Source organism: Leuresthes tenuis, unplaced genomic scaffold (genome assembly GCF_036924035.1).
Source record: "Leuresthes tenuis unplaced genomic scaffold, fLeuTen1.0.hap1 SCAF_16, whole genome shotgun sequence".
Lineage (NCBI taxonomy): Eukaryota > Metazoa > Chordata > Actinopteri > Atheriniformes > Atherinopsidae > Leuresthes > Leuresthes tenuis.
Window position 1 is genome coordinate 8,118,979 of NW_027325370.1, and position 23,386 is coordinate 8,142,364.

The following is a 23,386-nucleotide window of genomic DNA, read 5'->3' on the forward strand; positions in this document are numbered from 1 at the left end:
GGACTGCAGACTGTAGAGTTACATAAGAAACAGGGTTTCAGAGTTGAAGGTGTTACAGGTGTCTCACCGAGGCCAGCTTGTCAAAGCGGGCAAACAGCTCGTTTAGCGTCATGACCAACTCCTGGGCCGTGCACTGAGACGCCAGGCTGGTGAAGCCCTCAATGTCGGCAAACAGAATGCTGCAGGACAGGTGTGGGAGGGAGAGAGGGCAAAGATAACCCAAAAAGGCATAGAGGAAAGGAAAAGCAAAGGGAGTTGGACAGTTAGATCAGTAAGTTAAGTAGAAAGTAAGCTAACATGGCTAACATCTCTCTCTCTCCTCACTGTCATGAGCAGAGAGGCGCAGACACAGACATTCGTTCAGCTCTGGCTCTAATCATCTTAGCCGATGTAGGTCACCATATCCAGCCCTTCCCTCTGAGAACACCAACTCCTTATTGCTAACTTTTGATGGTAATGACAAGCAAGGATAAACAACATCACAGACAAAAGTTCAGGTTTAATTTGACAGATGGCGCTGTGGATCTCGTGAAGCCAAGCACTGAAAGGTAGCAGGTGACCTGGACATAAATTACAACAGTACTGAGTATCTGTGTCCCCCACTATGAATAACATTGTGAGTAATGATGCACTACTTTATCTCCGACAGGGAGATTAATCCAAATTCTAAAATCTATATTATATTATGTATTTTAATCTTATAATTTGAAATTTCTACTCTTTAACATTGATACTGTACAGACTGTTTGAAACTGTTGTTTAATTTTCTATTTGATTCAATTTTTTAAATTTATAATTATACTGCATATAGAATTCATTTCAATTTTGCACACATTTGTTTTATTAATTTAGTCTTACAAATGATTTTACAGATATTATTTGCCTGTGACTGGCTTACCGTAAACCTTAAAGTGATCCTCATGCCTCATGTCTGTACCTCACCAACCTATCACGTAAAGACTATGACTACTTTTCAGTCACAGGCAGATAAGGGTTAGTCATGCCTTCCCTATCATTGGAAAACAATCTGACTTGCACACACTAATATGCGATAATGTGATACTCATGATTTAGACATTCAGAAGCGTCTATCCTAATTGCACACAGACAAATAAGCATTTTATTATGTGTTCTGTATACATGTTTATACCCTGCACAATTTCACTTAATGTGAGGGATGGACACTTGGTTAAAAAAAAAACATGTGGCCTGTGAAATCAACAAAACCTCTTACCGATTAGTTCTAGGAATTACAAACAAAGGTTTAGGCTATGGACACCAGTGGCAGAAAAATAAAATAAAATAGGGAAAAATCTCTTTCTCATTGACCTTACAGTCATTTGAAATATAGGCTTTTTGGTAAACACCAGAGAAATAGACACATTTTCAGCTCCACAAAACCTGCATAATTTTTTTGATTAATTTGTTAATCAATCAACCTTTGATAATTAATGTTTGTTGTAGTGTTAGTGCTTTTACAAAATTACCTGAACATCAATTTAGGACAAAAACAGCGGGGTGTAATCTTGGATTAGATTTCGGTAATGGATTCCTCCTGTAAGTTTACACCTTGACAGGACAGTGATGTTGCAACAGATTAATTCAACCCTAAGCCTAAGCACAATACCTGTTCTTATGTTGGTCATTTGTGACAGAAGATCTCTGCTGGGACCTCATTTAATTTTCCCCCACCAACCACCATAATGGATAGAGAGTTTCAATGACCTCTTCGTACTGAGTTATTCCCACTCGGGGTGAAATCCAGTGGTGAGAGCTGAGACAACGAGCCAGCAAACTTGAGGTCTGCCTCATATAATTTGCTGCAGAAAGCACAGCAGTGTGCTTAAGTCAATATCATTGCTGCAGCCAGTGCTGTCGGTGTCAATAAACAACAACATGCATAATACATGCTGTTGGGAAAATATCTGTTGGAGTCACACTGTAACTGACACATCAGTCAGTGGAGTGAGGTCAAAGCCACCGATGCTAGCTGTGACTGCTCAGTAGACAAGCCCAACAACATCTTCTTAGGCAAATATGTTCGTATGGAAGCACATATGTATTCTGCTCTGTCTGGGTTTACCTAACATTGTCGTGTTTCTGGATGTAGATCTTGTGAAACATCATATCTTCCTTCTTGGCATTGATATCAGCCTTCATCTCCATGGCAACGTGCCTTGGCAGCACTGACAGCAGTAAGCGTTCCTGAGAGAGAGATAAAGACAGAGAAAGGAATTAAAAAATGGAAAGAAAGACAGAATGAGAGAGAAAGATTCATTCTTTTACACAGTTAACATGCCCAATGAGTCACTCTGCCTTGCTGGCATATGCGTGGGAATGTGTTAGTCAGATAGAGAGAAGTGGAGATATGTGTTACTCTCCAGAACATATTGTTGACCTCGAAAACTGAGACAAACAAATTAGACTAGAAAATGGAGACGCTCATGTGTTGCTCATTTGCATTTGTGACATGCTTTCCTACAGGGCAATAGCAACCTTCCTGTATTACTCTGCTTAAACTTGCAGGTGTCTGTGTTTGTGTACCTGCTGCTGGTTTTCCCTCTGCAGGTGAAGTCGGGCCTGAATGTATCCCCTCGTCTCCTGGAAGGCTTGTCTCTGGGAGACCTCAGCAGGGTAGTGGGTACAGATGCCGATCATGTTAGTGCACAGGAAGATAAGCACGTTGGCACTGATCTAACAACACACGCACAAACAAGACAAAGAGGGTGAAAAGGAAAGGGAAAAAAAGTATGCATAGGTTGCATCATAGAAGTACAGTAACCTCTGCCTGACCTGGGTGAGTTCATTTAGTGAAATTGATAACATTCTATGTCATAGGAATGACTACAAGACGAAACATTCCTCACACGTCTGAGGAGCCATTAGATGCAATCTGGTTAGACATGACAGGCACAGCCTCATAAAAACATGCAAAGACTTTGGCTCCAGATTTCATTGTAACTGAAATGAACATTTACTTTGGCTTTACAGTGTGTAAAAATGAACACACAATGAAAATATAAAAACTGGCAGATATATGAGAAATGATGTTTTTGTTAAAAAAAAAAGATATGACCCAGGAAAACTGTGATTTACCGAATTGCAAATCAGACAGACAGCAACTGCTGGTGAATGCGCAGCTTTAGACAACAACAAAAGCAACCATTAATGCAAATTTCTTTGTGAGTAACCAGTGGTGTGAGATCTGAGAATGCAGTGCACAATCTGTATAACATTATCTGTGCCTTGAGTAAATTAAGTTTAGCTATGGAGTACGGTTAGCTTTGTGAGGTCATTGACCTTAAAGGCATTCATCTGTGCTGCAGCACTTCATTTCTGTGTGTGTCTATGTGTTTTTGGACCCATGTGGTAAGCCAAGTCTGTTAGTGATTTCTCTTCTCACTAGTCCACAGGCAAGACAGAACATTGTGCTCTGGACTTCCCCTCTGCTTGGAAATACATGGACATGCGCACACACGCGTCCTCCTCATGTTCATATACGCACTCCAGCCTGGGAAAGTCACTTGACCTATGACCAGAGTACCAGTGTTTCCTCTAAAGATGATATCATCAATAATGAGAAAAAGACATGCACGGGACATACCCAATACACACACAGAGGCTGAATTTCAGTCTGTCTTGAACATGACAAGGTGAAAAATCTAAACAACAGCACCAGTATGTCTGACCAAGACCTGGTATGTCGCCAAACCAGTGTGTGTCTGTGTGCATGCTTGTAATTTGTGTTCATGAAAAAAGGATGGTGGAAGAAAGATGCAGCGGTAGAGATAAAGGATGTTATCTGTACACATGCATATGCTGCATATTTTCAGGATTGTGTCATTGGCTTTTTCAGAAATGTAAATAAAAATGATTTCAAAGAGGTGTTAAGCCACTGCAATAGCATTAACACACTGCTTAGATTAGAAGATGAAAGCACTGTCTTAAATAAGTAGTGAGGGCAGCTCTCCTCACATTGTCCTGATACAAGGTTTACACTGTATACACAAGAACTTAGCATTTGTTGCCACAACAAGATAGAGCTAACCTGTGCTTGTAACAAAACACCATCGCACAGGACAGATGGTAGCAAATTCCGCTGCGAGTAGAGGTAGGGCGATCAATTCCAGTCATCTATTCTACCTGAAAACAAATAGCTAAACTACCACCCAAATTCCAAATAAAATATTAATAAAAACAGAAATTTTTCATACATTTACAATAAACAAATGTCTTATTCAGAATTGAACATTGAAAGCTATGTAATGTTAAAACTGAGACATTTATATTGGAAAAATATTTGGCTCAAAAGCAACAACGGTCAGAACCACCACAAGGTGGAAAAGTAAGTTGTAATAAAAAGAAACAGAGAAAGGAATATGTTGCAAATAATATTGTGTAATTAGTTACACATGCAAAGTTAGCATTTAATTCAAAATAAAGCCCTATCACACTGTGAAGTACAGTACATTCAGTTTGTTTAATGGGTGTATTTAGGACCCAAAAGCAACAATGTAGAAATTAGGAACAGTTGGTAATGACCTTCATTTTTACACCAGCAAAACAGGAACATGAGTAGATGAGGAAACTTGGCAAACAGTTCAATCTTCAGGTTCACAAACAGTCTCTGGGTCTCAGACTAGAGGAAGGGATTAAGCTGAACTTGGGGGTGCTGAACTTCTTTAGCACCCCGGAATAAATGGAAGGTCCTTATGGGAAACAAAAAGTTCTTCAAAAACTCCATCTCAGCCTTCTCCCCCAGAGGATGACTCCTCCTCGTTGTCGGACACCTCGGATAAGGGGGACGACAGAGGCTCCGCATCGGTGCCCCCGCTGGAAGGCTGATTAGGATGCAGGCGATGGAACTTCGGGATGAGCCGCGCATTCAGGATGTGACGAGGACCATATCTCTCCCAGTTGACAAGGTACTGGAGACCCCTCCCACAGCGGGAGCGCAGCAGGTGGCTGAGAAGTGGGCATCAATGGGCTCTCGAACAGGCTTGACCTTTGAGACATGGAAGCTAGGGTGGAACCGCATGGTGCGGGGCAGCTTGAGTCTAACCGCTGCAGGGTTGACAATCTTCTCAATAACATACAGGCTGATGGACTTGAGGGCCAACTTCTTGGACTCCACCCTCACTGGATGGTCCTAGCTTAAGAGCCACACCTTCTGGCCCAAGAGGTAAGAGGGGGCCCAGGAACGATGGCGGCTGGCGGGTTGTCGAGTACATGTACGCGGCGTATAGGAGAGTGACCCTGGCCTGGGTCCAGGTCTGGCAGCAACAGCGGATGAAGGCCTCAACAGGTGGGCAGGAGGCTTCCTTCTCCAGGGCTGGGAACAGCAGCGGCTGGAAGCTGTGGGCACACTGTAAGAGGGAGAGTCCTGTGGCAGAGCTGGTTAGGGGCTTGTGGGCATATTCTACCCACAGCAGCTGCTTGGACCAAGTTGAGGGATGTTTAGACACCATGCAGCAGAGTCTCCATTTCTTGATTCATCATCTCCAACTGGCCATTGAATTGGGAATGGAAACCAGAAGACTGGCTCGTGGTAGCCCAGATGAGGCAGCAGAACACCCGTCAGAATAGAGAGGTGAACTTGGGACCTCGATCCAAGACCACATCAGATGGGAGGCCATGAAGCCCAAACACGTGCTGCAGAACTAGTTCAGTAGTCTCTGTGACTGACGGGAACTTGGGTAGAGGCACAAAGTGAGCCATCTTGCTGAATCGGTCTACCACCGTCAGGATAGTGGTGAATCCACTTGGGAGCCGTCGGACCATTTTGGGACATCAGACCTCAAGCCCTGAGGAACAAAGAGGTGGTCATGGGGACAGGAACTGGGCCCTGGCTGATCCTCCAGTGTGACCTTTACCCGCTCTTCCACCTCTCAGGTGAGAGTGGCCACCAGACAGGGAGCAGGGAGAATGCTGGCAAGGGTAGAGGCAGTCTCTTAAACCTCCAAAGAACTGGCAAGACAAAGTGTCTGGTTTGACACTGTGGGAGCCTGGCTGATAGGAGAGAGAAATTGAACCTGGTGAAGAATAACGACCACTGGGCTTGGCCGGAGTCCAGTCTCTTGGCCGAATGGATATACTCCAGGTTCTTGTGGTCGGTCCAAACCAGGAAGGGCAATTTAGTCCCCTCCAACCAGTGGCGCCACTCTTCTAATGCCAGCTTCACCGCCAACAGTTCTTGGTTCCCAATGTCATAGTTTCTCTCCGCCGGCAACAGATGTCGGGATAAGAAGGCTGCAGGCGTCCAGTGAGAGGAGTCGAAGCCAGGAGAACAGACGCCGAGGCAGAGCATGTAGTCCGGGACAAAAGGCAGGTAAGATCACCGGGAGGCAGCTGAGGAGGGTAGGTTGGAGGCAAACAGCGTTGGCAACAAAAGATCAAGTAAGTAATGCACGCTTGAAAGTCTTGCATGGATACAGTAGAACAATTTGGCAAAGGTGAGAGTGCTGGAGAGGCTTATATGCAGGGCTGACTGGGAATGAGCTACAGCTGAGCAGGTGAGTGTAGTTGGGCTGATTAGAGAGGAGTGGCTGACAGGTAGAGTGGAGCAGAGGCAGGGAGAGTGGAAAATTACTGAGGCAGAGGGATAGGACGGGAGACCGGGAGAATGAAACTGTGACAATTTGAGCATCACTGGAACTGCAACAACTAACTAAATAGATATTGATGGGTTGCTCAGTATTATCATAATAAACACAAATTAAAATAACAGAATCCAGTGGGTCTGATATGCTGATGGGGGTATTCTCTATATGCTCTCTGTTCATGCCCCACAAATGAATCTCTACATGTTAAGAGTATTTGCTCCCACTTGGAGGCAGTCTCATTAATATTCGGAACAATCTGAGCTGTGGGCTGCTCTTGGTTGTGTTGGTGGTGTTGTTGTTGCTCCCATAAATTTGTTCAACCTTGTAAAAGACAGCTCAAAGTGGACATCTGCTTTGCGATGGAGTGAAAGTATGTGGTAATACATTGAAGTGTGCAATGCAGCTGTTATTGTTATTCACTTGTTCCACTTTTTTCTTGTTATGGTTTTTGCCCTCTTAGTTATGACATAACTAATAACCGACTTTCAACCAATCAGCCTTCCTAATTTGGATTTCAATTAATTTGACTGGATTATGAAAGTATTACAATGAATTGGATTATAATTGACTTGAATTGGACTGTGCCTTTGAAGTGCCTTGGGGTGACACTTGTTGTTACTTGGTATTGCTATATAAATATAAATAAAACTGAATTATATTTCATTCAACTGCATGCCTGTCCGTCTTGAAAAAAAAAGGACTTCCGCAGGGGCTGAGAGCAACAAAGACTTACGCCTCCGTGAAGGTATAACATTGTTTTTAGAGAGTAGGTTTACCAAAAAATATCCCTGTACATGTTCCTGATAGGAGTAGTCTCTTCCAGGATACCAATGACCCCATCCAGAGGGTAAGAGGTGTCACTGGAGAGTTTGGGTCTCTCAGTCTAACTGAACACTTGTAAGAGCTTTTTTACTGATCTGTTAGACAGCAACGTCTACCACTATAAACTTTTTTTTAAAAGAATTGTGTTCCACCTTTACAGTAATGTTGCAAAACACTACCAAAGCTGATCTGGCAGCATATGGTTGTGAAACACCTTTCTGAGACACCTAAAGTTGGTTTTCCTGTTGCTATGAATAAGTGAAACTAAAGTGTAGGGAAACCTGATGAAACAAAGCTTGTGTTAGTGCCAAGTTATGCTAATTCACCACATGGTCAAGAGATTAGAAGCAGCGGCATTCACAAAAGATTTCCAATAAATCTTGTGCGTGAGCTATGCAAGTGCGCGTGTGAGAGTCCTTTTGGACTGGAAGCTCTTTGATCCTGATGCTTGTTGTGTCTGTTGCTGTGCTTATATTATCCGGCCTACAAATCCAACATAGATGTGGCTGATACTCCGTTCTCTAAACAGTGATATGGTGCAAAAAGAGGAGAGGGAGCTTGCCACTGTTCTCTCATTACATACTTACTTTTTACCACTAATCTGGACTTGAGAGTATCTTCCACTGTTGTCTGCTGACCATTATCCAACAGATTTTTGGCTCTCAATGTTAGTCTACCACAACATTTACTTTTGTGGGGACTTCTTGGCGGTGAAGTTAAAAGGAGTCCAAACATTGGCTTATAAGGTGCGGCTCATGGCAAGTTCCTTTATAAAGTAAAGTAGAGGGATAGAATGTTAAAGAAGAAATGGAGGAAGGGGATGGAAAAGTTTTCTCCTTGGCAAACACACAGCAAATCCACTCTGCCTTTAACAATATCCCAACGGACGATCCCCTAAAGCACAACAAACAAGCTGGAATGTACTTGTGCACAGGTCGAGTGCCAACCATTCAAAGATAAAAAAAAGTAACGCCATTATTGATATATTGACAAATTAAAGATAATTCTATTAGATTTCATCACAGGCCTAGTGTTTCGCTCTTATGTAGGTTTAGGAGATCACGTGTTTCTGATTTTTAAACTAATAATAACAAAAAACTGAGGGGATGTAAAAACTAAGAGCTGACTGTGTCACTATTGAAAATGCATCATCCATATAATCAATGTTTGGATTGATCCAGGAGTGTTTGAAGAGACTTGCAATGATATATAAGTTCAAATACTTAACAAACACAGAGATCCAGAAAAACTGTTGTTGAAACTTTAAAAGGGCAGAGTGCTACATCCCATAAGTCAACACACAGGCTCTCGGGACACTGACTGATGTTGACATGGGGGCTTCTCTCAAGCAAATGACCTTTGATAGGCATCTGGAGCTTCTAAAATGTCTAACAGAAATAAACGTCAAAGTACAGTCACCCATTGTTGATCACAGTCTGAAAAGATAACATGTGAAACAAGATTGGTAAAAATAGACAATAGTTTGAAAACTTTGTTGCACTAGCTGCAATCTAATTGGGGGTTACTATGATGTATAATTACTGACAGAGAAAGAAGCTTTTCCTTATAAAGATAAATGCTACAGAGGGGTGTGGGTACATGTCTTTGCCAGTTTGGGTCCCTGCCATCTGGAATCGAAGTTCTGTTTTTGTCATGACTTGGGCCAAACCAAAATTGGTCTCAGGCGACTTGAGAGACCTCGAAGTAGTCTTTGTGAAAAGCTGAAGCTAATTCTGTGAAGCTAAACAGAACAGGACACGGGCTGCACATCTGTCAGAAAACGAGATCCTCAATTAATGCTAGCATGAGGAAAATCAAACAAGTAATATCTCCCACATCTCCCAGAATTACTGACAAATAAACTGTAACCACCAGTTTAAGCTGCTCATTCAATCCCTCTAAACTGACAAACATATTTTTTCCCCAAGGCAAAAGATTTAGAATGCTCATTTGTCCTTTTACTTTGAAATCTCAACCCCAATTTATTAAATTCCTTGTTATTGACAGTGTGCAATTATTTGGCCATGATTTTTGTGACTTTTTTTCTGTTATGTTATCTATATTAGCCCTCAGAACTCCAAGACAGAAATGAAGAAGAACTAATGAAGCAACAGAGGACAAACTGACTTAAAAAAGAACAGTGACAAGAAGGAAACTACTTTGGCAAAACTCACAAGTGACTGAAGGATCTCTTGTTGTTAATTTTGCATTGTTATTTGAAGCCTTGAATTAAGCTGTTCCCTAAAAAATAGTGAGAGGGCTGCATCACTTTTCCTCACTAAAATCGTGCGGCTGGCTTCACTTACTGAAAAATATTCAGCAGTATCTCAAGTCGAGGTCTGCTGTAGGGACATTAATCATTTGACCTTCGGCCCTCTCTTTCCCATGATTTCCTGTATGAACCACATGAAATGAATGTGCAGCCTCAGGTTTTGAAGAGATTTATGCACTTTGCTTGATGTATTGCTCCTGCTTTGACCAATGCCCATTCTTTTTTTATTACATGGTTGAAATAATGGTTGTTTCTGTTTACTGCTGAGCTGAGCTGCTCAGCCTAAAAATGGTCTTGTTTGAACTTAATTTGTCCAGAATGCAGAGGCACTGAACTGACAATACACAATCATCAGACAAAAACTAGAAACTAGAAATCATATTTGATATCTTTAGTTGAAAATTTTAAATAATCATTGCTGAATAATTCAAAGTCACTTGACCTAAAGTTGAAATAACAGTCTCTTTATTGAACTTTTTCAATTCCTTCTTTGTTTATGTTCATTTGTTGATTATGGAATAGGTTTTCACAGCTTTTTCCTAGTAGTATTATTATTATCACTTTTACCACATTTTTACTTTACCCAGCCAAACATATTAAACATACTGATATTAGGAATATTAAGACTAGCAGGTACAGTGGTTACCTCTGTCCTCTCCATGTTCTTTTTCGATTATTACTGATTAAGTAATACAGACTAACATTACTCAGAGGTTCAGAGAACACAGCTTGCTGTTTGTCAATAGACTTAGCTGCTCAGTGGTCTAGGATCAGTGTTTAGTTGGACAGTCAGCGGGAAGGAGGGAGGGAGGGAGCAGGCAGGACTGGACATAACACTCTCCTCCCAGCTGTGTCCTCACTAACCCTCCACTTCCTGCCCATTGACACCCTAACAGGCACAGCTGCAATTTCAGCACGGCAGCCGATGGAACACAAAATCTGCTCAATTAGTCTAACCAACCAGACGACCGGCCACATTAAGTCCTCTGTTGGCTTCTCTAGCTGATTTGAACTATGTGAGAGAGTCCAGACCTTGAACAGTGAGAGAGTGAGCTAAACATCCAGGAATTCCCAGTTCAGCAGCTATTGCATCTCCTTTTAAGCACTATGTACTACATCAACCCAAGGCCACCATTTCGCTTTATACTTGGGACCAATGTGACACAAGTATGAAGAGATAGCTCTAAAACGTATCCTGTATTCTTCTGAGTGGCACAATTTAGGAAGGGCACATTAAACTACACTACCGTGTTGTCTGACTATACAGCTACAGGTTTCTCTATTTACAATCACAGTACTTTTTTAACTTTTGTCCTTCCTTGTTTTGTCTCCTCAACCATGGTTTGGCTTTTACTACAAAGCCTACAGATCAATACTGGGACAGGACCAAGTTATAGTTTAAACAGCAAAAAATGCATGTCTCCTAGGCCAACTTCAGGTTAAGTCACATGACATGTTTACGAAGCCTGATACATAAACAGTGTAAACAAACAAAAAGTGCCAATGCATATGTCTAATTCTTCTGAACTTTCATTTAAGGCCAGTGTCTTGTACCAAAACAAGGAGTCGTGTAAATGTGATTCAGACGTTTACATTGAATGTAAAAATATATATATATCTCAAATTCAGGAAGTACAAGCAATACAGCTCTCAAGGTTTTTGCATATTTCAGTGGGAGGATCCTGTGGAGGAGGAACATTCAAGAGCGCAACCTCTTTTGGATTTACCATGAGCGTGTGAAATTATAATCATGGGACCAGGGTCCGACATCTGACATCATTCACTAAAAATGTCAAAAAGCCATACTGTGAGATACTAAAGTTTAGCGCTATAAAACTAATTAGAAATAAAACAAAATAAAAACAACCGCACAAAAAGCTTCTTCCATTTAATAAGGTAGTCAAAATCAAGTAATGGGGTCAGAGCAAGTTAAAGAAGGCCTTAAATATCCTTGACAATAAAGAAATGGGTTAGGCAGAGCGGTGTACATTTCAGTGGGAGGAAGGTGGTGTCTATTTGTACACTGATAGTGAATGTGTCATTAGAGTTTTATGCCTGTAGCACATTCTCATGCCAGTCTGACGTATGTCGTCACTGCGTCTACAGTGTGTTTGTATAGAAGACAGTTGGCTGGTGTGATGTTTGACAGAAAGCCATTCAACTTCCTACACACACACATATATGTATATATATATATGTCTTGGCTGATTACAATGGCAATTCAGCCTTAAATCTCTGTATTTACTTTGTCAAAAAGTAAAATTGCTTGTAAACCCTGAGCTGTTTTTAGAAACCTGCGCTTCCTCATCCTTGACTCACATAGTTATTATTAGCCTGGCCATTATTTTCTCTCGTATCATTGACTTTATTTTAAGAGCAAGGTTTCGCTTATCGCTAATCCTAATTTCTCCCACTCATGCTGATGGAATTTATCGGGGTATGTAACATTGCCTGTGGTTGTAATACAATGACTGGATGAGTCACCAGTTCTTTCTCCCTTGTGTAGAGGGGGTGGGGGGTCTATTATTTGAGCTACTGCACTCTTTGGAACTTAAAGAACATGACGATGGATTCTCACCATTTGATAATGCCTAAAAAAGCCAGTCTGATCCATGCAGCTTATGCACAGACATGGATCAGTCACTCTTCACATGGTATGTGTGAGTAAAATTGTAAAATGCTGCACATAACGTCTGCATACCGCACATCAGATTTGTTCTATGTAATGAGGTCAAAATAAAATTATATGTCTAGTTCATACCGAAATATAGGATGTCCACAGCAACATGTATGAAAGTCATGTATTACAGTAATGCTGGCATCAGATGCATAAACCCATATTTTCTGATTCCACATGATTCTGAATCTAGTTTAATCTGACCTCTATTACTGCTGATACTTTAAGAAGTCAGTTTGTTTTGTAAAACAAAAATCTAATAAGTCAGTAACCTCTGACACTGTACAGATAAACAACAAAACAAGTCTTGTGCACCCACCGTGATGAAATAGAGAATGGGCAGTCAATGTTTTCAGCTTGTTTTAGTAGAAGTTGAGCATCAAAGACCAGAGGTTATTTTCTTACAAACATGTCTCAGACAGAGGTCTTACTTTCCAGGCAAGCATCATAAATCACTGTTTTAAGGTTACAGTAGCCTATGTAGCTGTTTTCAAGTTGTTCTCCTGCCTAGATAATTATGCAAGCCAAAGTCGTTCTTGTGGCATTTTATTGATTGGTATCTTTCACACTAAGCTGTGGGATCTGTATATTTCCACAAGTCCCATATTCGTTGACCCCATAACAATCTGCAAAAGGAACAGGTTTTTCCTCTGGCACTGGATCAGCACACAATAACCAACCGCAAAGACTAGATGTCCCTTTGAGATTTAACTTTTTTTTAACCTGCCTGTCAGAATCTACTCTTTGGAGGATTTCATTTAGGATTTGGAAATCTAAATTTATCCCACAGGTCACAAAAGAATAACTTCTGTATAGCTCCATGTTAATCCATGTATGACATCATGATGCATGCTCACTGTATAGTAAACAATGGTATGGTAAGTCCAGTAATCCCCTTTAGGACATAAAGGCATATGGATGCACAGCTGTTATCATTTCAAGGATGGAAATGGATATGTCAAAAATGCCAATCATGTAAAAGTTGCTTTATCGACCCACAGGAGAGAGAAACATACCGCAAACACTTAGAACAGGTTGTCTCTGAAAAGGAAGCACTCTGATGCCCATATGTATCTGTTATGGACCATGGGATGTGCGTGTCTGACTTCCAGTCACAGTGTAAGTGCACGGCACCATGAGTTTAAATCATCTGGACCAACATGATGTTAAAAGGAGGTAATAAAACTGGGATACAATGAATTACTACCGTCTTACACCTAAAACAACGAATGTCTGGTTCTGTTGTTGCATTGGTAGATCTGATTTAAGGATGTTCAGAGTTCATACAAGAGGAAATGCTGGAAAAAAATAGTAGCTTCTATTTTTTTAATAAGTAGCAACTATTTTTTCATCAGCGAAGTGCAAAAACTTTGTTGTGAAATTACTTCCACGACATCCGTCATAGCCTTTTTATTCAAAATGCTGTGAAAGGGATGTCCTAGCATAAGTAAAACTAATGATGAGGAAATATTGAATTTAACCTTCTGTGGCAAAGTTGACATAATGGAGGGATTTTAGCCCGTCAAAATGTCCACGCAAAGTTTCCAACGTCATGAGTGTCACTCACCCAGTCATAATAAGTCCTCCACTTCAAAAGTGTAATGAAAACAAGTAATTATAGACAATGAAATTGACAAAAAAGAATTAAGATGTCTGTTATGAATGACTAAAACTTGCACAGCACCGAAACCATCAACCATATCAAGAGTAAATGTTTTTTAAGGAGTTATCATACTTTTTCAATTTTACAAATTGGAAACAAGCAAATGACAAGCCAGTGAATGGTGACAACACTTAACATTATAACATTCCAAGCCAATACCTTTTAAGCCTCCCCCAAATAATCTCTTGCAACACGTATCTGCAGGTAGACATGCAGAATGTGCAAACAAAGAATGAGATGTTGGAACTAGAGGTTTTTTGGTTTCTATCCATGGTTTATTTATAGTCTATGTAGCATTAATCAATCACATCTACCAGCATTTAATCAATCAGTGTTGCGTGTAATGGGAGGTCTTGGGAAGAATATACATTTATCCAGATATCTGTTACAAATGGACAAATCCACTTCGTTAGATGGAGTTTCAAAAAACCTTGCAGGTTTCTTCTTCTAAATCGTGACAGGAGGAGCAACCTGTAAGACTGACTGAGATTCTTCCTCCGTCTATAAGGTAGTGGAGGGACATCAAAATGAATGGCAGTAGTGTCTTATCCCTATTCCTGAGAGCCATTACACCTTCATTTCTTTGTAGTCATCTGAGGAAACCTTTCACAGCAGAGCAGAGCGGTGAAACAAGCGGTGTTTGCGGTGGAGGCAATCCCCATGAGTAGCAGGAGCTCAATCTCAGCCTGTTGTGAAATAAAAGGCCACTCCATTTGAGAGGGAATTTGTGAGAATGGAATTATGACTCAGAGAAAAAGAGAGGAGGTAGAAAAAAAAGAGAGAGAAGAGACTGGCGGGTCTTTTACAGCAGGGTGAGTCAGCCTTGCCTTGCATTATTTCATGCTCTCCATCCACGGTTGTCTGCTTGTCACCACTGTAAAACCCCAGATACCCCCACCTTCCCTACCCCATCGTGGAGGTCCCTCACAAAGACTGCTTTTGTTCTTTCTGTCAACGGTTTCACATCTTCTCAGATCTCATTCTACATGAATATGTCTGCAGGGAAAATAAAAATAAGAGAAAGGGCTGGGACGCACAGAGGTGCTGGAGGACATTGAGGTCCCAGAAGAGGAGTGACGACAGGACCCCCCGAGTTTTTGCAGGCTTATATTTGTGAGCCACACTGAATGGAGTCCCTCAGTATTCATACAACTGTCTGTAGCTTGAAGCGGAACTGCGGGATGCTTGTTTAGATGAAGAAGTTACTGAAAAACATACCACTTTTATTAAAATATCAACATTACATGAAACCATGCAAACCTCCTGTCTGTAAATGCATCCATACTAAAGATCTGTGAGCTAGAGAGAGTCATCCTCAGACCAGTGTGAGGTCCATGTCCCATCATTAATTGTTCACAGAACTGGAATGTACTGTGATGAGAGTCCAGACCCTCAGGCAGGGTCATGCAACCAGCCAGGGCTAGAGCACACAGAGCCATCAGACCAATGTGCCTGTTGTCACCCTGTCTAGTCAAGTGCATGGGCATTTAATACATAAACTCACTGTACCAGTAGTTATGTCAATATTGCCTTATTCTTAGTGGCTGCACATTCACATGTTAGCTTAGTATCATCAGGGGGTTATTTCAGTTCCTGTTAGACTGCCACAGCATTTTTCTTTAAATTTTACTCTTTCATTTGGGAAAAAAATGTTCAGAGTATTAAAAAAATCTCAGTAAAAGCACATGGGCCATCATGAGCACATGGGAAAATCCCCACAGAAACACACATAAATGGAATTCTTATGCTAATTAACTATTTCACTGCACGGCTATTAATGGAAACTAACCTTTGGCACCATTGCAAGGCAAGAAAAAAGTGGGAAAAATACATACATCACTATAGAACTAGTAAACTGAATGTGTTTTCATAGTTTGAAAAGTGGCGGTGTTATAAATATTATATCAATGTCTGTCTTTGATCTATTCTAAGGCAGTGTGTACCATACCAAAAGCATCTATACAGTTCAACTATAGGCAGTTATCTAAATAGATCAAGATATACTGTCTACATTTGATCAAACCTCAGTATTTTTACTTTTTTATACATATCTAACAATAAAAGTAACAAATCTTTTAGACTGTAGAATGACAAAAATAATTATATATGGTGTTTGCCATATTATACACTTGTATGATGAATTGATGAGAAGAAGGTTGATGTTTATGAAAATAACTGTCAACTGAGGTCCCATACATATGCAGTTTTTTAAACTCAAGTACAAGATGTACAGTGTTCTGTACATCTAACTAGTACAATGAGAAATAGGCAGCACATGCAAAACAATACACACACAAAAGCAAAGAAGAAATATTTACAATGAGCTCCAAGCTGAAGCAATTACAAACTGCTTCCAATATGAAGAAGTAATCATCCTGTTTTTCATAAAATTCATTGCACAATCTGAGTATCGCACCCCACCCCATTTCATTTAACTACAATAGCCTCCTTGTTTTAGAGGATTGCGGCCTGAATGGCACCATGCTACGTTATCATGATATTCCTCCACAATACAGCTAAACGGGCTCATTCAAGCCAGATGACCTTCGACAAACCCCCAAAGAGTTGCCAGTCACTGCCCTACAGCACAAAACATAGGCTCATTAAAAAGCTCATTTGAATAGCTGCCAAGATCTACTGCACCATCTACTTTTAGTACAGCACCTTTGACATGGAAATGTGGCTGAGGAGTCTGTACCATGTTTGTCCTATATTGATGGGAGGAGAAAGTAGGACATTTCCACTGGTGAATACAGTAACAACATTGTACTCAATTATATGGTGGCAAGGACGTATGGGATATATTTTGTATTCTCATAAATTATTTGTTGATTGCTGCATGTTTATGAGCAAGCAGCATTCCACAATATCTATCAGGAATGGCATCTTAAAACAAAGAGACATTTTTTAACGAAAAGGCTTTTATATCGAAGCATGAATACTATTGTCACAAAAATTAAGTGGCATTTCTGCTATTAAAAAAAGAGAAAACAAAACAATACTCCATGTGCAAATGCACTGTAACAGAGTAACCATCGTCATTACTGTTAATTATCTTTTTGTGAGCCATGAAGGGATCACTGCCTAACACGACTTCACTGTGATGGAGAACTACATTCACAGTTGTGGCTTTGTTCAATAATGCATTGTGAAGACAACTGATACGAGGCCTCAGCACTTAGAAGACACAAGACGACACTCTCTTGATTTGTCCATTTCACACTGCTAAAGACTCATCCTAGTGTGGACAAAGTTTGGGTGAACATTTCTGCTCTGAGCAAAACTGTCGTTTACAATGACAAATGAGAGACAATTACAGCATATTTTGATGTACATATATAAAAGTGTGTATTCAATGAAAATTTGTGAGGAGGTCAGAGATTTAACAAACTTTTCAAAGTGACATAACCATCCCATAAATACCTTTGGGTATATGAGATCAATGTAAGCGCGTACTTTGTGACAGTATTGGATTTTCCGCACCGAAGTACCTTGATTTTATTATGTTATTACGTAACGAGCAAAAACTTCATGTACTGATCCTTGCAGGATACAATTATCTGCAAATGCACAGCATCCAATATCACGATCAAAGCTGGAAAGTTTTCAAAGCTAAATGTGACACATTTAGTTTTACAGTCTACAGTCTAAAAAACATGTATTCTTTTTTAGAATTAGAATAAATGAAGAAAATGCAAGACTGAAAGTTGGCACAAGGTGACTCAAATCATGAACTGATAAACATATTGTTCCGATTATTTTCTGCCCACTAATTAATGGCCAGATTACTTCCACTCTGATCTCTGATGTGGAAAACAGAATCAAAGCTCAAACGTACACTAACAGAAGCATAAGCATAGAATTCACTCAACAGATAATTTCAGATGTTAGTGTAAATATCCATCCATTTTTTTACAGACTGGATTGAATTTAATCCAGTAGTTCTGCCTTGACTTACCTGTTTGAAAATGAACTTGTCCTCTTGGTTGAGCTGCCAGGCAGTAACAATGTGTATGGTGGACAGCACAGCTCCACTAAGCACAGCAGCTCTCATTCTGACCGGCAGCAGAGTGTAGATAATGTGTATGAAGAAGACCGTCCACCAGATGCCCTCTGAAGCACTGCGGGGGGACACCATCAGTACCCCAAAAACCTGCACTACAATCAGCACACTGATCACCAGGTAACTCACAATCCACATGTAGTCCTGGTGGAAGCCATTACGGTTGCACACCACCATCATGGCCAGGAAGAGAGCCATGGCTACAGAAAGTACTGAGATGTAGGCCACATTGAGAGTTGTGTGGATGCAGTGGAAGGTAAGCATGACTCCACACACCACCACCAACACCCCCATCAGCATTGTCAGAGAGCTCTGGTTGAGTCTGAAGAAGTAGCGCTGGTACAAACGTTCAAGCTTAGCGGACTGAAATGTTTTGGATTGGAAAACCCACAAAACTCCCATCCAGCAGTCTGTGGCAGTCATCATCTTGCAGGTGCTCTCTGCTAATTCCCCTAATTCTTCCTCTTTTCTGCCTTTTAGATCACCATCATCAAAGCCCAGGTCCACAGCTTTTAAACCTAGATCGCCCCCGCCGACCATCCTTTTCCCATAGTGGTCCTCCTGCCAGGCACAACGCTGGCCAAAGTTGCCCCCACTGGTACCTGCTCTGCAGTGGTAATGCTGAGGGGCCACATTAGGGGTCTCTAAGTCCTCTGAGTCTTTCAGGCAGCTCATGTAACGTGGGTTGCATAGTGAGGAGCTGTTCTTCCTCTTTTTGCCGTTTCGCTCTCCCCATGCTGTTTTTCGCTCATCCTCTCTGCCTACGAAGAGGCTTCTGGCCCACGACATCCTAATAAAAAAAATTATGTCAAATTTCACAGAAACATTCCCCAAATTAGCGCATTTGATCTGAACATGCTGCCAGCAATACATCAGCTTTAAGGATGTAGAGATTTTAGGATCCTCTCACCTGTGTGGGCTTTATTGTATGTAGAAACTGCGCTCCTTGGCCAGGGCACTAGATTATTCCAGCGAGCACACACCATGAGCTCAGACTGGCCAGAGACATCAGAGGTGAGTCTGTGTTTGAGCTGCTGTTCTTTCTGTTTCAACCCTATACACCACCTTGTAGCTCTACAAACCACCTGTTTTCCTAAATAAAGAAAAAACACAAGACACACATAATCAAACAAAGTATGTGATGTTGTTGAACAAACAAGGCCTAAGGATAAAATTCCCTAAGGATCAGGATCATGATATATACATAAAAACGCAGGAAAACATGCATTTTTCATATCACATGTGTTGTGGTTATTATCACGGACATGTTGTGCTTCCATATGCATACCTATATGTGACGTTTTGCCTGAAAATGTTAGAATCAATCACTAAGCCAATACATGACATTTAATATGTGGCTTGTACATTACACTCTCTTTCATCACATGCTGCCAACAGCCTGGGAGAGTATTTCCATGCTTTCCTCAATTTTTTGTTCTGCTTGCAAAACATTGAATCGTGATAGCAAAAACTCATTCAATTATACTACCTCACGCAGCAGATTCATGGTCATTTTGTTATCAAATGCTGAAAGCAGTCCTATTTTAACAAATTCTGTACTGGTCACTAGCTATTGAGCCTTTACCACAGGGAGCTTTTGGAACACCAAGAACAACTATTCTTGGTGGAAATAGCACTCAGCTACGCTCTATCACTGCAATCTGCCCTTAACATCTTGAGTGGCCAGTGATGGGTGTGCTCTATTTGACAACAAAGGCCCAATGAGTGGGCACCATCAGAGATCAAGAGCTCTCCAGTCCAGATTAAATTGTCCATGCTTCCTCCATTAGCTTTGATGACTCACTATAGCTGGCTTCTGGCTGCACATGTCAAGGACACTGCTAACCTCTAAACTTAATAAGCAAATCTCTGCCAGGCTGAATGAGCTGAGACTAATGTTGGGAAGAGCACACATGAACTGCACTCATGGACATGGTTAGAATCACTTGCAGCTTGTAATATGAGTTAAAAATCTGGTTGAAAGAGTATAGCTTCGAATACATAGCAGGGTTCATAGACTGAGTTCTAAATCTGTGGTAAACATATCCATTCAAAACCAAGGTGGAGCGGTTTATCCCTCAAACAAATTATATATATATCAGTAGCCAATCAGAACAATCGCTAATAGGTGCAATAATCAACGTGTTATTGATACGTTATGAGCATCAGTTACGCATGTGACCCACTCTGGCATGATGTGGACTCTTGTTCATGCACAAATAACCTTTTACCTCTACTCACCTTTGATACATTAACCACAGGTCATGCAGCTCTTATGTAATACAATCTGTGCATGCAGGCATCTGCTATCTATCATGCATTGAGTCTATATCACATGTGCTGAGTTGAGTCAGCCGTCCTGCATGTATTACACATTAAGATTGGGATGCTCACGCTGGCTTTTTGAATGAACAAAGACCATGCTATCTCTATGATTTTATTAGGGTTGGACACGAGCCATTAGTCTTGCTGCATTCATTGTAAAACGTGACGTTAGAAAACATTTTTTAGAAAATTACATGTAGGCCTGGCTGTCTGGTTGCGGGCAGTCGGACGAAGCGCATTACATAACAGGACGCACCAAGTAGCCTACAGGGAAAGTCGACAGCTCTCCGTGTTCACATGTAGCCTCTTTAAGCACAATTCACATGGAGACAGTGTAGGACCGGGCAGCCTGAACAGCCCAGAGTCTGTGCAGCTCGACACACATCACCGCCTTTACCAACTTATCAGGAGTGAAACATTCCGTCGGGGAACTTCAGTCTTCTTGGCACTGAATCCCTAGAAATCACAGGGATGTGTAGTGCAGTTTACATGACCATTGTAGATATCGATAAAAGGGTCTAATCTACCAGGGTAAATTTAGGTTACATGGGCCTGTCTATCGCAACAAAAACGTGTCATGTTTAGACTCCAAACAGCTCACAAGAACAGAAAAATATAGTGAAACGCTGGTGGTCAAAAAGCAAACTGTCAAACATCTGACTTATTTAAAATCACCCTTTAAAAAAGTGTAAATTAATGGTATATACACACGTCTGCATATGTTATTGTGTTCAGTCCTGCAGAAGTGTTCTGGCTGCTCAACCCCGCCGCAATCACAACAGCACAACATCGTAGTACAAGTCAGCTGTTGGCATTTTTTCCCGACTGCTGTATCATCTGACTGCATTTCAGTTCTGCCGACCTACAACAAATGAACAATGTGCAGAGCAGCTGCCAAGCGGAGCCGCGCGAAAGCTTGGGAAAGGCAGTGTACTTACCATCGGATATCCATGTATGCCAGATATACCCAATAGGAGTAACTCTTAACACCGCAGTGGAGCTCTAGTTTAGCCCTGTGTTCAGTCCTCACGCAGCCGCCGCGACACGCTTCAGATGCGGATTTGTCCGACTGGAGGGGACTTTGGGAAAGCAGGGAAAACTGCGAAATTAGTAGGGCAACCTTCGCTCTTGTAAGCCAGAGCCCGACACTACGATCCCAACGCCTTTCTCCCTCTCTCTCTGTTTCATATCACACACACGCGCGCGTACACTCACGCGACCTGCATTTCCATTCGTGAGCACAGGAGTCCCCCTAGAGGTAGCACGAGTACATCCCTGCCTGCACGTGTGTGATTTAGGCTACAACCTATCTGCTCCTTTACTTTTGACTCACTTCATAAACCTACAGATCCCCCTGATTATAACACAAGATGCAGATCAAAGCAGGCATGTAGAGGAGAGTATTATAAAACTGAGACAGTCCTGAGTTATGAAACTGTCCCAGCACCACCTAGTGGCAATGATTAGTAAAATCAGCTTCCAAACTAATACAACTGAAACTGCTCCAAAGTGTTTTCCTTGAAGTCTTTACGGTTGTGACAGCAAAACAATGGATAAAAGCAGTGTCAGGTATGATGGCCGTGCAAGCAGCCAGTACGTTGAAATCACACGATTAAGTTTAATCTGTAAACCAGTAAGGCAACTGGTGTTAACACGGACTGTTGACTTCTCACTGTTTAAAACAACAACACGCCCTGACGGATCCCGCGAGGAACATTAAACATTTGGCTACAGCTATGCAATACATATAAAAAAGCACCATGTAAGGTCATAGAGTATAGCCTATTAGTTTAACATGCTATATTTATTCAAATATTAATACAATTCTTTTTATTTGCACATTTGAAAACAAAACTTCCAAACTAATTGACGGAAGGAAATGAGAGTAAATTGGCAGTGTGGTAGGAAAATTACCATACAAATATGCACATAAATATTTATACTTATGCACACACACATATGCAGATGCAGGAAAAATATGATAAAATGACATTCCATCAGGACCCAAGTAAAAAGGACAGTGAAAAAAAAGTGAGTTTTCAAAATATATTTAAAAGTGGACAGAGGTCGAGCAAATCCTCTGATAGATGGTTCCAGAGTGATAGATCCCTAACTGAAAATGGAGACTCATCTGCAAGAGGGACCAAGTGTCCATTTTCTATGGCTACACCATGGCCCATAAGGAAGTAGACACTTGTTGATATATCTACATTGACCCCAGTGCTACACAAAGCCTTAAATGTATATTGTAGCTCTGCAGTGGACCTTCTCAGGAGTGTGCAATTCTGATTCTAAACCAGTTTTCACTTTCATATTGCTGCAGTGTTTGTTTGAGATTAACATCCTGTTGGAAATACTTCTCCTTTCAACTCTCTTGACAAATTGATATACCTTTTCACTCTTTATTTTGGTAAACGAACATGAGCTCTTAGCCTCATTTATAAAGGTAATCTCCATCCTACAGTTTCAAACTGCACATATATGGTAGTTTTTTCAGACAATCTTCTACCATGTGGAGTCCCACTCAAGCTTGTATAGCCTTGTTTAGTCAACCATCTATGTGATATCACTTTTGATGAATTGGGTCTATATTTTGAAAGTTGTCCATTCAGCCATAATTTTTTAATCATAGATCAAATAAAACGCTGTACATATCACCTTAATAAGGCATAATTTAGCAGGGTGACACAATTTCAAACCAGTCCACATTTCAGTGATATTGATCATGGTTACAATCAAAAGAGCAGAGGGGAACAGAGTCTGCTGGCACACTTTCACTGTTCTTTTTTTATCTATATTGATTGAGTACAATACATCACAAAGGCGCTGATGCCAAACCAAATTAAATTAACATATTTTGGAAACATATTTTTTCATTCATTACATATTGATAATCTGATCTCAGGACAGAATTGTTGACAGTCAAGTACAGTATTAACTCTAGGAAAACTTGCTCCAGTAA

The 23,386-nt window shown here is 40.9% G+C and overlaps 1 protein-coding gene across 2 annotated transcripts in view; it reads right to left on the reverse strand.

Moving 5' to 3' along the window:
- LOC140272438 (adenylate cyclase type 6-like) overlaps window positions 1-21,608 on the reverse strand; it is a 32,302-nt gene extending 10,694 nt beyond the window's left edge. The window contains exons 1-6 of one of the 2 annotated variants that reach the window (XM_072367890.1): window positions 21,363-21,608; window positions 19,010-19,192; window positions 17,995-18,889; window positions 2,545-2,694; window positions 2,084-2,205; window positions 68-179 (exon numbers count right to left, since the gene is read on the reverse strand). In XM_072367890.1, coding sequence (XP_072223991.1) covers window positions 68-179; window positions 2,084-2,205; window positions 2,545-2,694; window positions 17,995-18,888 — 1,278 coding nt within the window. In that variant the 5' untranslated portion in view covers window position 18,889; window positions 19,010-19,192; window positions 21,363-21,608. Of the gene's footprint in view, window positions 1-67; window positions 180-2,083; window positions 2,206-2,544; window positions 2,695-17,994; window positions 18,890-19,009; window positions 19,193-21,362 lie in introns of those variants that run through there. The other variant, XM_072367891.1, reaches the window with a different exon arrangement.
- Between the last annotated feature and the right edge of the window lie 1,778 nt (window positions 21,609-23,386).